This window comes from Acomys minous, assembly GCF_964271855.1.
Source record: "Acomys minous genome assembly, chromosome: 16".
In the NCBI taxonomy this organism is placed as follows: domain Eukaryota; kingdom Metazoa; phylum Chordata; class Mammalia; order Rodentia; family Muridae; genus Acomys; species Acomys minous.
In genome coordinates this window covers 79,263,188-79,279,690 of record NC_140498.1, presented here as the reverse complement: position 1 = coordinate 79,279,690, position 16,503 = coordinate 79,263,188, and the positions used below count along the sequence as shown (strand labels likewise).

Sequence of the window (16,503 nt, the reverse complement as noted above, 5' to 3'; positions counted from 1 at the left end):
CCTGTTCAGAGAGTTCTATCCTGTGCCAGTGAGCTGAAGCCCATTCCCGGCTGGGACACCGGCCAGGTTCAAGGTGTCTGGTCTTATGTTGAGGTCTTTACCTGATCCCACTTGGGGGTGAGGTTTGTGCAGGGTGGGAGGCGTGGCGCTGTTTTCATTCTTCTGTATGCCACTGTCCGGTGTGACCAGCACCGGTTGTTGAAACGCCCCCTTTTCTCCGGTGTGTAGGTTTTGCTTCTTTGTCAAAATCCAGGTGTCTGTTGGTCTGTGGATTTCTGTCTGGGTCTTTAATTCTGTTTTATTGGTGAACATGCCTGTTTTTATGTATGTCAACACCATGCTGTTTATATTATTATAACTGCAATACAACTTGAAATCTAGGATGGTCTTACCTTATTTTGGTGAGTCTGCCCTTATATGGAACTTGGTCTTTTCCCCTTGCAGCTTTTAATACACTTTCTTTGTTCTGTATTCCTTTGTACGTGGATAGCCATCTCTTTCTTTAGATTGGGAAATTTTTCTTCTATAATTTTGTTAAAAATTGTTTCTGGGCAGGGTGTGGTACACGCATTTAATCCTAGCACTCTGGAAGTAGAGGCAGGTGGATTACTGTGAGTTTGAGGCCACTTTGGTGTATAAAGCAAGTCCAGTATAGCCTGGGTTACACAGATAAACCCTGTCTCGAAAAACAAAACAGCAACAATAATAACAACAAGTACTATTATTTTCTGAACCTTTAACCTGGGTTTCTTCTCCTGCCTCTATGCCTATTATTTGTAGATTTTGTATCTTCATAATGACCCAGGTTTTGTTTCTGTTTTTTGTTTGTTCGAGACAGGGTTTCTCTGTGTAGCCTTGGCTGTCCTGGACTCACTTTGTAGACCATGCTGACCTCGAACTCACAGCAATCCGCCTGCCTCTATCTCCGAGTGCTGGGATTAAAGGCCGTGCCACCACGTCCGGCTGCTTTTCTTTCTTTCTTTCTTTCTTTCTTTCTTTCTTTCTTTTTTTCTTTTTCTTTTCTTTTTTTTCTTAAAGATTTATTTATTAGTATGTATACAGTACATAATAATACTGTCTGTACATATACCTGCAGGTCAGAAGAGGGCATCAGATCTCATTATAGGTGGTTGTGAGCCACCATGTGGTTGCTGGGAATTGAACTCAGGACCTCTAGAAGAGCAGTCAGTGCTGTTAACCTCTGAGACATCTCTCCAGCCCCAGCTTGGCTTTTCTTTAGTGATCTATTTCTTTATTAAATTCTACTTTCACATCTCAAATTGTTTTCATATTTCATATTTAGTCATACTCTCTTTTTTGTTTCTTTTTAGACAGGGCTTCTCTGTGTACCCTTGGCTGTCCTAGACTCGCTTTGTAGACCAGGCTGGCCTCAAACTCACAGAGATCCACCTGCCTCTTCCTCCCGAGTGCTGAGATGAAAGACTATTCATACCTGCTTTAAGGCCCTCGAACATATTCATAGTTGTTACTTTGAAGTCCTTGTCTTGTGCTTCAACTAAGTTGCTTTCCCAGGGCCTATTGCAGTAGGGTTGCTGGCGTCTGCAGGGAGGGTATTGTCTTGGTTGTTCGTGTTTGTGTTTGTGTTTGCCCTGGGATCTAAGTATGTGGAGTCATGGCACTGGTGATAGTTCTGGGTGTAGGTATTTGGTGGATCTTCTGTTCTTAGTTATTGTTGCCCCAGTCTTGGGCCCAGCCAAAGGTGACAGCTGTGGGGTCCCTGGTAGATAGTGTGTGTGTAGGAGTCCTGAAGGAGGGGAGGGGAGCTAGGAGTGGAGGGGAGCTAGGAGAGGAGGGAGCTAGGAGGAGAGGAGGGGAGCTGGGAGGAGAGGAGGGAGCTAGGAGGAGAGGAGGGGAGCTGGGAGGAGCGGAGGGAGCTGGGAGGAGAGGAGGGAGCTGGGAGGAGAGGAGGGGAGCTGGGAGGAGTGGAGGGAGCTGGGAGGAGAGGAGGGGAGCTAGGAGGAGAGGAGGGAGCTAGGAGGAGAGGAGGGGAGCTAGGAGGAGAGGAGGGGAGCTGGGAGGAGCGGAGGGAGCTGGGAGGAGAGGAGGGAGCTGGGAGGAGTGGAGGGAGCTGGGAGGAGAGGAGGGGAGCTAGGAGGAGTGGAGGGAGCTAGGAGGAGAGGAGGGGAGCTAGGAGGAGAGGAGGGGAGCTAGGAGGAGAGGAGGGGAGCTAGGAGGAGTGGAGGGAGCTGGGAGGAGAGGAGGGAGCTAGGAGGAGAGGAGGGGAGCTAGGAGGAGTGGAGGGAGCTGGGAGGAGAGGAGGGAGCTGGGAGGAGAGGAGGGGAGCTAGGAGGAGAGGAGGGGAGCTAGGAGGAGTGGAGGGAGCTAGGAGGAGTGGAGGGGAGCTAGGAGGAGAGGAGGGAGCTGGGAGGAGAGGAGGGGAGCTAGGAGGAGAGGAGGGGAGCTAGGAGGAGAGGAGGGAGCTGGGAGGAGAGGAGGGGAGCTGGGAGGAGAAGAGGGGAGCTAGGAGGAGAGGAGGGGAGCTAGGAGGAGTGGAGGGGAGCTGGGAGGAGTGGAGGGAGCTGGGAGGAGAGGAGGGGAGCTGGGAGGAGAGGAGGGAGCTGGGAGGAGAGGAGGGAGCTGGGAGGAGAGGAGGGGAGCTAGGAGGAGAGGAGGGAGCTAGGAGGAGAGGAGGGAGCTGGGAGGAGAGGAGGGAGCTGGGAGGAGAGGAGGGGAGCTGGGAGGAGAGGAGGGAGCTGGGAGGAGAGGAGGGAGCTGGGAGGAGAGGAGGGAGCTGGGAGGAGAAGAGGGAGCTGGGAGGAGAGGAGGGAGCTGGGAGGAGAGGAGGGGAGCTAGGAGGAGTGGAGGGGAGCTAGGAGGAGAGGAGGGGAGCTAGGAGGAGAGGAGGGAGCTGGGAGGAGAGGAGGGAGCTGGGAGGAGAGGAGGGGAGCTAGGAGGAGTGGAGGGGAGCTAGGAGGAGAGGAGGGGAGCTAGGAGGAGAGGAGGGAGCTGGGAGGAGAGGAGGGGAGCTGGGAGGAGAGGAGGGGAGCTAGGAGGAGTGGAGGGGAGCTGGGAGGAGTGGAGGGAGCTGGGAGGAGAGGAGGGGAGCTAGGAGGAGAGGAGGGAGCTAGGAGGAGAGGAGGGAGCTGGGAGGAGAGGAGGGGAGCTAGGAGGAGAGGAGGGAGCTAGGAGGAGAGGAGGGAGCTGGGAGGAGAGGAGGGGAGCTAGGAGGAGTGGAGGGAGCTAGGAGGAGTGGAGGGAGCTGGGAGGAGAGGAGGGAGCTGGGAGGAGAGGAGGGGAGCTAGGAGGAGAGGAGGGAGCTAGGAGGAGAGGAGGGGAGCTAGGAGGAGTGGAGGGGAGCTAGGAGGAGTGGAGGGAGCTAGGAGGAGAGGAGGGAGCTGGGAGGAGAGGAGGGAGCTGGGAGGAGAGGAGGGGAGCTAGGAGGAGAGGAGGGGAGCTAGGAGGAGAGGAGGGGAGCTAGGAGGAGAGGAGGGAGCTGGGAGGAGTGGAGGGAGCTGGGAGGAGAGGAGGGGAGCTAGGAGGAGAGGAGGGAGCTAGGAGGAGAGGAGGGGAGCTAGGAGGAGTGGAGGGGAGCTAGGAGGAGAGGAGGGAGCTGGGAGGAGAGGAGGGGAGCTAGGAGGAGAGGAGGGAGCTAGGAGGAGAGGAGGGAGCTAGGAGGAGAGGAGGGGAGCTAGGAGGAGAGGAGGGAGCTAGGAGGAGAGGAGGGAGCTAGGAGGAGAGGAGGGAGCTAGGAGGAGAGGAGGGAGCTGGGAGGAGAGGAGGGAGCTGGGAGGAGAGGAGGGGAGCTAGGAGGAGAGGAGGGAGGTAGGAGGAGTGGAGGGAGCTAGGAGGAGTGGAGGGAGCTAGGAGGAGAGGAGGGAGCTAGGAGGAGAGGAGGGAGCTAGGAGGAGAGGAGGGGAGCTAGGAGGAGTGGAGGGGAGCTAGGAGGAGTGGAGGGAGCTGGGAGGAGAGGAGGGAGCTGGGAGGAGAGGAGGGGAGCTAGGAGGAGAGGAGGGGAGCTAGGAGGAGAGGAGGGAGCTGGGAGGAGAGGAGGGAGCTGGGAGGAGAGGAGGGGAGCTAGGAGGAGAGGAGGGAGCTAGGAGGAGAGGAGGGAGCTGGGAGGAGAGGAGGGGAGCTAGGAGGAGTGGAGGGAGCTGGGAGGAGAGGAGGGGAGCTGGGAGGAGTGGAGGGGAGCTAGGAGGAGTGGAGGGAGCTAGGAGGAGAGGAGGGAGCTAGGAGGAGAGGAGGGGAGCTAGGAGGAGAGGAGGGAGCTAGGAGGAGAGGAGGGGAGCTAGGAGGAGTGGAGGGAGCTGGGAGGAGAGGAGGGAGCTGGGAGGAGAGGAGGGGAGCTAGGAGGAGTGGAGGGAGCTAGGAGGAGTGGAGGGAGCTAGGAGGAGAGGAGGGAGCTAGGAGGAGAGGAGGGAGCTAGGAGGAGAGGAGGGAGCTAGGAGGAGAGGAGGGGAGCTGGGAGGAGAGGAGGGGAGCTGGGAGGAGAGGAGGGAGCTAGGAGGAGAGGAGGGAGCTAGGAGGAGAGGAGGGAGCTAGGAGGAGAGGAGGGGAGCTAGGAGGAGTGGAGGGGAGCTAGGAGGAGTGGAGGTAGCTGGGAGGAGAGGAGGGAGCTGGGAGGAGAGGAGGGGAGCTAGGAGGAGAGGAGGGAGCTAGGAGGAGAGGAGGGGAGCTAGGAGGAGTGGAGGGAGCTAGGAGGAGTGGAGGGAGCTAGGAGGAGAGGAGGGGAGCTAGGAGGAGAGGAGGGAGCTAGGAGGAGAGGAGGGGAGCTAGGAGGAGAGGAGGGAGCTAGGAGGAGTGGAGGGAGCTAGGAGGAGAGGAGGGGAGCTAGGAGGAGAGGAGGGAGCTAGGAGGAGAGGAGGGGAGCTAGGAGGAGTGGAGGGAGCTGGGAGGAGAGGAGGGGAGCTAGGAGGAGAGGAGGGAGCTAGGAGGAGAGGAGGGGAGCTAGGAGGAGTGGAGGGGAGCTAGGAGGAGTGGAGGGAGCTAGGAGGAGTGGAGGGAGCTAGGAGGAGAGGAGGGAGCTGGGAGGAGAGGAGGGGAGCTAGGAGGAGAGGAGGGAGCTAGGAGGAGAGGAGGGGAGCTAGGAGGAGTGGAGGGGAGCTAGGAGGAGTGGAGGGGAGCTAGGAGGAGAGGAGGGGAGCTAGGAGGAGAGGAGGGGAGCTAGGAGGAGAGGAGGGAGCTGGGAGGAGAGGAGGGGAGCTAGGAGGAGTGGAGGGAGCTAGGAGGAGAGGAGGGAGCTGGGAGGAGAGGAGGGGAGCTAGGAGGAGTGGAGGGGAGCTAGGAGGAGAGGAGGGGAGCTAGGAGGAGTGGAGGGAGCTAGGAGGAGAGGAGGGAGCTAGGAGGAGTGGAGGGGAGCTAGGAGGAGAGGAGGGGAGCTAGGAGGAGAGGAGGGAGCTGGGAGGAGAGGAGGGAGCTGGGAGGAGTGGAGGGGAGCTAGGAGGAGTGGAGGGAGCTGGGAGGAGAGGAGGGGAGCTAGGAGGAGAGGAGGGAGCTGGGAGGAGAGGAGGGAGCTGGGAGGAGTGGAGGGGAGCTAGGAGGAGTGGAGGGAGCTGGGAGGAGTGGAGGGAGCTGGGAGGAGTGGAGGGGAGCTAGGAGGAGTGGAGGGAGCTGGGAGGAGAGGAGGGAGCTGGGAGGAGTGGAGGGGAGCTAGGAGGAGAGGAGGGGAGCTAGGAGGAGAGGAGGGAGCTGGGAGGAGAGGAGGGGAGCTAGGAGGAGAGGAGGGAGCTGGGAGGAGAGGAGGGGAGCTAGGAGGAGTGGAGGGAGCTGGGAGGAGTGGAGGGAGCTGGGAGGAGTGGAGGGGAGCTAGGAGGAGTGGAGGGAGCTGGGAGGAGTGGAGGGAGCTGGGAGGAGTGGAGGGGAGCTAGGAGGAGTGGAGGGAGCTAGGAGGAGAGGAGGGAGCTGGGAGGAGTGGAGGGGAGCTAGGAGGAGTGGAGGGAGCTGGGAGGAGTGGAGGGGAGCTAGGAGGAGTGGAGGGAGCTAGGAGGAGAGGAGGGAGCTGGGAGGAGTGGAGGGGAGCTAGGAGGAGTGGAGGGAGCTAGGAGGAGAGGAGGGAGCTGGGAGGAGAGGAGGGAGCTGGGAGGAGAGGAGGGGAGCTAGGAGGAGTGGAGGGGAGCTAGGAGGAGAGGAGGGAGCTGGGAGGAGAGGAGGGGAGCTAGGAGGAGAGGAGGGGAGCTAGGAGGAGAGGAGGGGAGCTAGGAGGAGAGGAGGGAGCTGGGAGGAGAGGAGGGAGCTGGGAGGAGAGGAGGGGAGCTAGGAGGAGTGGAGGGAGCTGGGAGGAGAGGAGGGAGCTGGGAGGAGAGGAGGGGAGCTAGGAGGAGAGGAGGGAGCTGGGAGGAGTGGAGGGAGCTGGGAGGAGAGGAGGGAGCTGGGAGGAGAGGAGGGGAGCTAGGAGGAGAGGAGGGAGCTAGGAGGAGAGGAGGGAGCTGGGAGGAGAGGAGGGGAGCTAGGAGGAGAGGAGGGAGCTGGGAGGAGAGGAGGGGAGCTAGGAGGAGAGGAGGGGAGCTAGGAGGAGAGGAGGGAGCTGGGAGGAGAGGAGGGGAGCTAGGAGGAGAGGAGGGAGCTGGGAGGAGAGGAGGGAGCTAGGAGGAGTGGAGGGAGCTGGGAGGAGTGGAGGGGAGCTGGGAGGAGTGGAGGGGAGCTAGGAGGAGTGGAGGGGAGCTAGGAGGAGAGGAGGGAGCTAGGAGGAGAGGAGGGAGCTGGGAGGAGAGGAGGGGAGCTGGGAGGAGAGGAGGGAGCTAGGAGGAGTGGAGGGGAGCTGGGAGGAGAGGAGGGGAGCTAGGAGGAGAGGAGGGGAGCTAGGAGGAGAGGAGGGAGCTAGGAGGAGAGGAGGGGAGCTAGGAGGAGAGGAGGGGAGCTAGGAGGAGCGGAGGGAGCTGGGAGGAGTGGAGGGAGCTGGGAGGAGGGAGCTAGGAGGAGTGGAGGGGAGCTGGGAGGAGTGGAGGGAGCTGGGAGGAGAGGAGGGGAGCTAGGAGGAGAGGAGGGGAGCTAGGAGGAGAGGAGGGAGCTGGGAGGAGAGGAGGGGAGCTGGGAGGAGTGGAGGGAGCTGGGAGGAGAGGAGGGGAGCTGGGAGGAGAGGAGGGGAGCTGGGAGGAGAGGAGGGGAGCTAGGAGGAGAGGAGGGAGCTAGGAGGAGAGGAGGGGAGCTAGGAGGAGTGGAGGGGAGCTAGGAGGAGAGGAGGGAGCTGGGAGGAGAGGAGGGAGCTGGGAGGAGAGGAGGGGAGCTGGGAGGAGTGGAGGGAGCTGGGAGGAGAGGAGGGAGCTAGGAGGAGTGGAGGGAGCTAGGAGGAGAGGAGGGGAGCTAGGAGGAGAGGAGGGAGCTAGGAGGAGAGGAGGGGAGCTGGGAGGAGTGGAGGGAGCTGGGAGGAGAGGAGGGGAGCTAGGAGGAGAGGAGGGAGCTAGGAGGAGAGGAGGGGAGCTAGGAGGAGTGGAGGGGAGCTAGGAGGAGAGGAGGGAGCTAGGAGGAGAGGAGGGGAGCTAGGAGGAGTGGAGGGAGCTAGGAGGAGAGGAGGGAGCTGGGAGGAGAGGAGGGGAGCTAGGAGGAGTGGAGGGAGCTAGGAGGAGAGGAGGGAGCTGGGAGGAGAGGAGGGAGCTGGGAGGAGAGGAGGGAGCTGGGAGGAGAGGAGGGGAGCTGGGAGGAGAGGAGGGGAGCTGGGAGGAGAGGAGGGAGCTAGGAGGAGAGGAGGGAGCTAGGAGGAGAGGAGGGAGCTAGGAGGAGAGGAGGGAGCTAGGAGGAGAGGAGGGGAGCTAGGAGGAGTGGAGGGGAGCTGGGAGGAGTGGAGGGAGCTGGGAGGAGAGGAGGGGAGCTAGGAGGAGAGGAGGGAGCTAGGAGGAGAGGAGGGGAGCTAGGAGGAGTGGAGGGAGCTAGGAGGAGTGGAGGGAGCTAGGAGGAGAGGAGGGGAGCTAGGAGGAGAGGAGGGAGCTAGGAGGAGAGGAGGGGAGCTAGGAGGAGAGGAGGGAGCTAGGAGGAGTGGAGGGAGCTAGGAGGAGAGGAGGGGAGCTAGGAGGAGAGGAGGGAGCTAGGAGGAGAGGAGGGGAGCTAGGAGGAGTGGAGGGAGCTGGGAGGAGAGGAGGGGAGCTAGGAGGAGAGGAGGGAGCTAGGAGGAGAGGAGGGGAGCTAGGAGGAGTGGAGGGAGCTAGGAGGAGAGGAGGGAGCTGGGAGGAGAGGAGGGGAGCTAGGAGGAGTGGAGGGAGCTAGGAGGAGAGGAGGGAGCTAGGAGGAGAGGAGGGGAGCTAGGAGGAGAGGAGGGGAGCTAGGAGGAGAGGAGGGGAGCTAGGAGGAGAGGAGGGGAGCTAGGAGGAGTGGAGGGAGCTGGGAGGAGAGGAGGGGAGCTAGGAGGAGAGGAGGGAGCTAGGAGGAGAGGAGGGGAGCTAGGAGGAGAGGAGGGGAGCTAGGAGGAGTGGAGGGAGCTGGGAGGAGAGGAGGGGAGCTAGGAGGAGAGGAGGGAGCTAGGAGGAGAGGAGGGGAGCTAGGAGGAGTGGAGGGGAGCTAGGAGGAGAGGAGGGAGCTAGGAGGAGAGGAGGGAGCTGGGAGGAGAGGAGGGGAGCTAGGAGGAGAGGAGGGAGCTGGGAGGAGAGGAGGGGAGCTAGGAGGAGAGGAGGGGAGCTAGGAGGAGAGGAGGGAGCTAGGAGGAGAGGAGGGAGCTAGGAGGAGAGGAGGGAGCTAGGAGGAGAGGAGGGAGCTGGGAGGAGAGTAGGGGAGCTAGGAGGAGTGGAGGGGAGCTAGGAGGAGTGGAGGGAGCTAGGAGGAGTGGAGGGGAGCTAGGAGGAGTGGAGGGAGCTAGGAGGAGTGGAGGGAGCTAGGAGGAGTGGAGGGAGCTGGGAGGAGAGGAGGGAGCTGGGAGGAGAGGAGGGAGCTAGGAGGAGTGGAGGGAGCTAGGAGGAGAGGAGGGAGCTGGGAGGAGAGGAGGGGAGCTAGGAGGAGTGGAGGGGAGCTAGGAGGAGAGGAGGGAGCTGGGAGGAGAGGAGGGGAGCTAGGAGGAGAGGAGGGGAGCTAGGAGGAGAGGAGGGAGCTGGGAGGAGAGGAGGGGAGCTAGGAGGAGAGGAGGGGAGCTAGGAGGAGAGGAGGGGAGCTAGGAGGAGAGGAGGGGAGCTAGGAGGAGAGGAGGGAGCTGGGAGGAGAGGAGGGGAGCTGGGAGGAGAGGAGGGAGCTAGGAGGAGAGGAGGGGAGCTGGGAGGAGTGGAGGGAGCTGGGAGGAGTGGAGGGGTGCTAGCAGGAAAAGTCCCCTTGGGACTTGACCTCAGGGTGCCCCTGGTTCTTCCCTGCTGCCCCTTTCAGCCCTTCCTTTTAGAAATTCTTGGTCAGTAAAGAAGTTTTATTTGAGCTGGGCATGGTGGTGCATGGGAGTGCCTCCTAGCACTTGTGAGGCTGAAGCAGGCAGATTAATGTGAGTTTGAGGCCAGCCTGCTCTACAAAGTGAGTCCAGGAGAGCCAGGGCTATACAGACAAACCCTGTCTCAAAAAACCAAAAAATAAAATAAAATAAAATAAAAAGAAATTTTACTTGGGCTAAAGATTTTAGTTCAGTTGCTAGAGTGCTGCATGAGCAAATGCAAGTTCTTGAGGTCCTTTCCTGGCACTACACAAACCCAGCCTGGTAGTTTGCACCTAATAATCTCAGCACTTGGGGGTGGCAGCAACAAAAGAAAAAATGCAGGGATATCCTTGACTACATGGTAATTTGAGATCAGCCTGGGCTACTTGAGACCTTGTCTAATTTAAAAAAAAAAAAAATCTTGAGGCAACGGTTTGCTCAGGACACCGCTTACCTAAAACACCCAAAAGTATTCTCTAGCTATAGAAACCGCTGGGCTGAGGGGAAGGTGTTGTGTGTACCTGCGGTGTGCTCCTGGACATGGCTTGTGATGTCTTGAAATCAAGCACACTGTGTCTGTGGGAGGAGGCGTCAGGCTGGCGCTCTCTTGAGGATCGTAACTTGTGCTTGCTTTACTTCCCTTACGTATGTCAGAGTTCTTTCTGAAACACTTTTCTGTATCAGTTACCGGATTTTAGACTGCTGTGAGGAAACCTACACCTGGGAATGAATGGCGTTTGTCACATGCTCGTACCTCTATGGCAGCCCAGTCTTTGAATACCCGCAGTCTGCTTTTAAAGGTGTATTTTTATGAGGAGGGAGAGGTAAGAGCACTTGCTGCTCTTTCAGAGAACCCAGGTTCAGTTCCCAGCACCCACGTGGCTCACAACCATCTTTAACTCCAGTTTTCAGGGATCTGATGTGCTCTTCTGGCCTTAGCAGGCACAGACACACATGCATGTAAACATAAAAAATAAACCTACCATCTTATTTAGTATTTTTCACACACATGTGGGGGGGGTGGGGGGTGCCTGCGTCTTGTGCGGATGCCTGTGGTAGTGTACATGTGGGCGCCTGCAGAGGCCAGAGGAGGGTGTTGGATTCCTTGGTGCTGGAGGTGCAGGTGGTTATGCGCTGCCCTGTAGGTGCTGGGAACGGAACTCAGGTCCTCCACAACAGCAGCAAGTGTTCTTCACCACTGAGCCATCGTCTCTTCAGCTTCTCTTTGCCTACTCACTTGTCAGACTCCTGTTCTGCATCATTTGGAGACAAGTGGGACCGCTTCCTCTTGCTTTAACAAAATATCTGCGATAGTCAGCTTACAATAAAGAAAGGTTAGCCAGGCATGATGGCGCACGCCTTTAATCCCAGCACTTAGGAGGCAGAGGCAGGCAGATCACTGTGAGTTCGAGGCCAGCCTGGTCTACAAAGTAGTTTCTAGGACAGCCAGAGCTATACAGAGAAACCCTGTCTCAAAAGAGCAGGGAAAAAAAAAAAGCAACGAAGAAAGGTTTATTTTGCCTTGTGGTTTCAGATTTAATCCAAGTACCTGTGGCCCTGTTGCTGTAGATCTGTGGCAATGACCGTGCCTCAAGCTGCTCCCCTTGAGGAAAGTAGAAGCAAAGAGAGGAAGGCCAGGGTCCCAGTGCCCCCAACATCCTGACCTCCTCCCTCTAAGCCCCACTTACTCACGGTTCTCCTGTCTCCCAGTAGTGACGTAGGCCGGGACCAAACCTTCCATACGCAGCATCTGAGGGACATTTAGGAAGCAAACCACAGTGCGTCAAGTGTTAGCTGGGAGGCTGTCCACCTGGGAGTGCCAGGCCCAGTGCAGCCCTGCTTCTTTAGGGATTGTAGTGAGTGGAAAGAGATCGTGTGTGTGAAGTTCCAAGTGTGGCTGCACGCACATAGGAGGCTCTGCAGAGGTCTGGTGAGGTAACGAGAGCTAGTGAAAGATAGAAACCATGTGGAACAGGGCAGCAGCGCCCATGAGTGGGCGGTGCTACTCACATGACTGAGTAGGCGATACCACCCATGTGGCAGACGTGTTTGTTGTGAAGTCCAAAGTTTATCTAGCCTTCCGCCTCAAAGGTAATTTCTTTGCACATCCAACATATCCACGCATGGATGCGAGTGGGAACAGCATAGGTAGGATTGTCCTTTTAAGAAAATCAGGCTGGGTGTGGTGGTGGCACTCAGGAGGCAGGGGCAGGCGGATTTCTGTGTGTTGGAGGCCAGCCTGGTCTACATAGTGAGTTCCAAGACAGCCAAGGGCTACTTCTTTTGCAAAAAAGGAAAGAGTGGGGTGGGGAGAAAGACAGACAGACAATCAGCTTCACTGTCCCATTTTGTGTGCTTGCTTCTGCTCGGTCTGGGATTTCAGCTGGCTTCATCCTGCTCTGGATCCTCATGAAGACCTGGCTGCCGCAGGGCCGGGTGCTGGGCTGCTCTGCGCACTGCGTGGCTGGGGTGGGCCGTGCGGGAGGCTGACTTCCGACCCTTGACAGCTTCCCTTCTGCTGTAGATGGTAGAAGAGAGCGAAGAGCGGCTCACGGAGGAGCAGATCGAAGCGCTCCTGCACACCGTCACCAGCATCCTGCCTGCAGGGCCGGAGGACGAACAGAACAGAAGCGCCAGCAACGACGTGGCGATGGAAGAGGAGGACCCAGCATAGACACGCACAGCTGGCCAGGCTGTTCGTGAGGTTCAAAGCCCCAGCAGCCACTTCCTGGATGTTCAGAAGACTGTTTATTTGTTCTTACCTCCTCTCTCAGGGTTGGCTGGGAAAATGACAAAACTAACATGAGAAGAAATCTTTGTGCCTTGGGGTCAAGAAACATGGGGTCAGAGAAAGGCAGAGAGCTCAAGAAGCCAGGACGTGGCTATGCAGCCCTCTGGGGTGGACACGTTTCTGTGGCCTCTGCCACACTTGTACACAGAGGAAAGCTGTTCGGGAGCTTTGGCTGTGCTGTAGGCAGTGGCAGGTGCTGCTGGGTAGAGTGGAGCTGTGGGGATGGACTCAGATGGTTGAGAGCGCCCAGAGCTACACACAGCTGCTCGGGGGAGATGACCTGGAGTTCACTTAGCCCACTGTAGAGGGATGTCCTCAGCAGAAGAGAAGAGAAGAACAAACTCATTGGAGCCCAGGCTGCTCTGCATGTGAAGACACATGCACAACACACACACACACACACATGCACGCACGCACGTGTCCATTTTCTGTGACTAACACATGACTATAGCCTGAGTTAAGGAAAAGAGGCTTCTTTTGCCTCGTTGTTCTGGTCAATGGTCAAAGGGCCTCTGGGTGTGGGCGGGCCTCTGGTTTCTGGAGTGCCAGGCAGCACCGGATGTTACATGCTGAAGATGAGAAGCATTTGTTTATTTGTTTGCGGAGTCTCTTATAGCCCATATTGACCTTGAACTCATTATGTAGCCCACTCTGCCATCACTGCCTCAGCCTCCTTAGTGCTGGGATTAAAAGTGCCCACTTGGGAGGCAGAGTAAGTTCCAGGCCAGCCAGAGCTACACAGTGAAACCTTGACTCATAAAAACAAAAAGTAAAAAAACTAGTGTGTATCACCCACCGTACCTGTTAAGTTTGTGTGTGTATGTGTGTGTGTGTGTTGGGGGAAGAAGAGCAGCTTAGTTCCTTTTGGATTTTTTTGAGACCTCTTTTAAAAAGCCTTTTGATGGGGCTAGAGACATGGCTCAGAAGTGAAGAGCACTGCCTGCTCTTCCAGGGGTCCTAGGTTCAATTCCTAGCACCCACATGGTGGCTCATAACCATCTATAATGAGATCTGGTGCCCTCTTCTGACATGCAGGCACACACACAGGCCGAGCACTATATACATAAATAAATCTTTAAAAAATAAAATGTAAAAAGCCTTTTGTTGGGTGTGTATGTGAATGCAGTGCCCTTGCACAATGCCAGTTGGAGCCTCTGGAGCTGGTGGGCAGGTGCTTGTGAACCGCCCAGGAGGGCTGGGAATGAACGTGGGTGCTTGTGCAAGAGCAGCGTGTGCCCTTAACTCCGGAGGCACCTGTCTAAGCCAAGACGGGCTCTCACTTAGTTGCCCAGCTCTGACTTGAGGCATTCTCCTGCTTCAGCCTCCTGAGTGCTGGGGGTACATGTCTGCCACCACACCGGGCTGACTGCCAACCTTTGAGTACCAACCAGTTTTAAATTGTAACTTAACCTTAATTTAAAATGTTTATTATCATGTATGTGTGTGTTCATGTACATGTGTGCCCACAGCTATTTGCATGCCGCAGGCACATGTTAAGGTCAGAGGACAGCTTTTGGTTTAAGATCCAGGGATCAAACCAAGACTATCAGACTTATGTAGCAAATGCTTTTTTTTTTTTAAAGCAAATGCTTTTTACTGACTGTATTAGTTACTTTTTTCTATTATTGTGATAAAATGCCATGGCCGATGGCAATTTAAGGGAGAGTTTATTTTGGCTAATGGTTCCAGAGGGTTAAGAGACCATGAAGGCAGAGTGCAGGCATGGAAGCAGGAACAGGACGCACCACAGCGTGAGGCAGAGATGGCATGGCATCTCTAACTCTGAAAGCCCGTTTCCTCTCAGGCCACACCCCCTAAGCCTCCCCAAACGGCATCACCAGCTGGGCCCAGGTGTTCTGACATCTGAGCCTATATGGCAGTTGCTCATTCAAACCACTCTCTGGGCTGGGCAGTGGTCACTCACGCCTTTGATCCCAGCACTTGGGAGGCAGCGGCAGGTGGATCTCCATGAGTTCGAGGCCAGCCTGGTCTACAAAAAGAGTTCCAGGACAACCAGAGCTGTTACACAGAGGAACCCTGTCTTGAAAAACCAAAAGAAAAAAAGAAAAAAGAAAAAACAAAAACAAAACCAAGCCACCCTCTGAGCCAAGTCACAGCCCAATGGTGATTTATCTTCTTGTTTGTTTTGTTTTATTTTTTGAGTTGAGACAGGGTGTCACTGTTGCTCTGACTGGCCTTGAAGTCAAAGATCTGCCGCCCTCTCTGCCTCTCTAGTGCTAGGATTAAAGGAACACATCCCCTCCCTACACCCAGCTGTGGATTCATCTTGATTGAATAAAGTCAGAGAGATAGATTAGACAGCACCCCCCCACCCCCACATGTCTGAGTTAGTTCCTTGGTGGGTAAGGACGCACATGGGTAGCTGGGGCATGACCAGAATTCCTAGCTGGTTGGAGGAACAAGGTCACAAGGAACCTGTCTTGGTGGCTGTTTGGCCTGTCCTCTTGCTGTCCTTTCTCCTCTTTGCTTCCCGTTTGCTGCCTGGGCTCTCCCCACCACGATGTTGTGCCCACAAAGTCTCTGGTATGGAGGTGCAGCCATTGGTGGCTCAGGTGCATTGTGCCCGAGTCACAGACAGAGACACTGAAGCTGACGGGGTGGGGAGAGTGAGGGGGGAGCAGGTGACACAGTGGCTTGAGGACTCAAAAGGCAGCAAGCAGTAGAAAAGGGACCACATGCCCCAGGACAGACCCACAGGCCTGACTGTCAGGCCTGCTATCAAGTCTCCTTCTCTCTTTACTTTTTTTGGTTTTTTTTGGTTTTTTTCGAGAGAGGGTTTCTCTATGTAGCCTTGGCCATCCTGGACTCAACTTTGTAGACCAGGCTGGCCTCGAACTCACATCGATCCACCTGCCTCTGCTTCCCGAGTGCTGGGATTAAAGGCATGCGCCACCACGCCTGGCTCTCTCTTTACTTTTTTGTTTGTTTGTTTGTTTTGTTTTGAGACAGAGTCTCTCTGTGTAGCCTTGGCCATCCTGGACTCACTTTGTAGACCAGGCTGGCCTTGAATTCACAGCGATCCACCTGCCTCTGCCTCCCGAGTGCTGGGATTAAAGGCGTGCGCGACCACGTCAGGCTCTCTTTAAATTTTAATTTGTTAACTGGGAATTGAACCTAGGGTTCATCCACACCAGGCAAGCGTTCTGCCACTGAGCCATGTCCCGACGAACACTGGGGAATCCTAGGTAAAGCTCTCCTGCTGAGCCACACTTCGGGCTCCTCCCTGGAGGATTCTGGGCAAACACTACCACTGACACTTCTCAGTTCTTCCCTGATGGCTTTTGGGCAAGTGCTGCACTGTGCACTACATCCCTAGCCCTCTCTTTGAGACAGGCTAAGTTGACATGCTCCTGCTCCAGCCTCCAAGTAAGTAGCTGGTCTGGGGCCTTCATCACTGTGACTTGGTTGAGCAAGCCCTTTTCTAACTTTCCTTCCTTGGATCCCTGAATACTTTTGGAGACAGAGGGAAGGGATGGTTTATATGTTTGTTGGTTGTGGTTCTTCGAGAGGATTTCTCTGTGTAGCATGGACACCTTTGTAGACCAGGCTGTCCTCGAACTCAGAGATCAGCCTGCCTCTGCCTCCCCCACCCCTGGCCCCCCCAGTGCTGGGATTAAAGGCATGTGCCACCCATGTCCAGCTTATGGTTTTATTTTTTACATTTATCTAATTTTCTTTTATGTGCATTTGGTGTTTAGCTTGCATCTATGTCTGTGTGAGGGAGTCAGTTCTTTGAGTTAAAGGCAGTTGTGAGCTGCCATGTGGGTGCTGGGAATCGAACCCTGGTCCTCTGGAAGAGCAGCAGTGCTCTTAACCACAGAGCCAGCCCTAATGGGATTGTTTTAGTTAGGGTTTCCGCTGCTATGACCAAACACCATGACTGAAAGCAACTTATACTTCCAGATTACAGACTATTACTGAGGAAGTCAGGCAGGAACTTCTGCAAAGGTCATGGAGGAACGCTGCTTACTGCTTGCTCCCTCCTGCTTTCCTCAGCCAGGACCACCAGCCCAGAGATGGCACCACTCAAAAAATGGAGGCCCTCCCACATCAGTTGCTAATTAAGGAAATGGCTTACATACAGGTGAGCCTTATGGAGGCATTTTCCCAGCTGAGGCTCCTTCTTCTCCAAGGACCCTACTTGCGTCAGGTTGATCTAAAGGTAGCCAGCACAAAGGTCGCACAGGCAGTCTTGGGGCTGGAGGCTGTGGCATGCTGGGTAGTCACCTCCTGGATAGAGCTCCAGCTAGCCCTGCTGAAGGCTTCGTTAGTCACCTATGTGTCCTTTGGTGTCCTGTGTCGTAGTTGGGTTGGTAACTGTGTTTACAGAATCCTTTTGCAGGGCAGGCTGTGGAAGCCTGGAAATCTGGGAGATGACAGGTTAACTATTTCAACTCTTCCCCCTGGGAGGGCTTCA

General features: G+C 56.5%; 1 protein-coding gene across 1 annotated transcript in view; it reads left to right on the top strand.

Annotated features, from left to right (window-relative positions):
• Positions 1 to 13,164, top strand: part of CRCP (CGRP receptor component) — a 33,811-nt gene extending 20,647 nt beyond the window's left edge. The window contains exon 6 of the mRNA XM_084762585.1: positions 11,799 to 13,164. Within this exon, the coding sequence (XP_084618711.1) occupies positions 11,799 to 11,948 (150 nt within the window). The 3' untranslated portion in view covers positions 11,949 to 13,164. The remainder of the gene's footprint in view (positions 1 to 11,798) is intronic.
• The last annotated feature ends 3,339 nt before the right edge of the window (positions 13,165 to 16,503 follow it).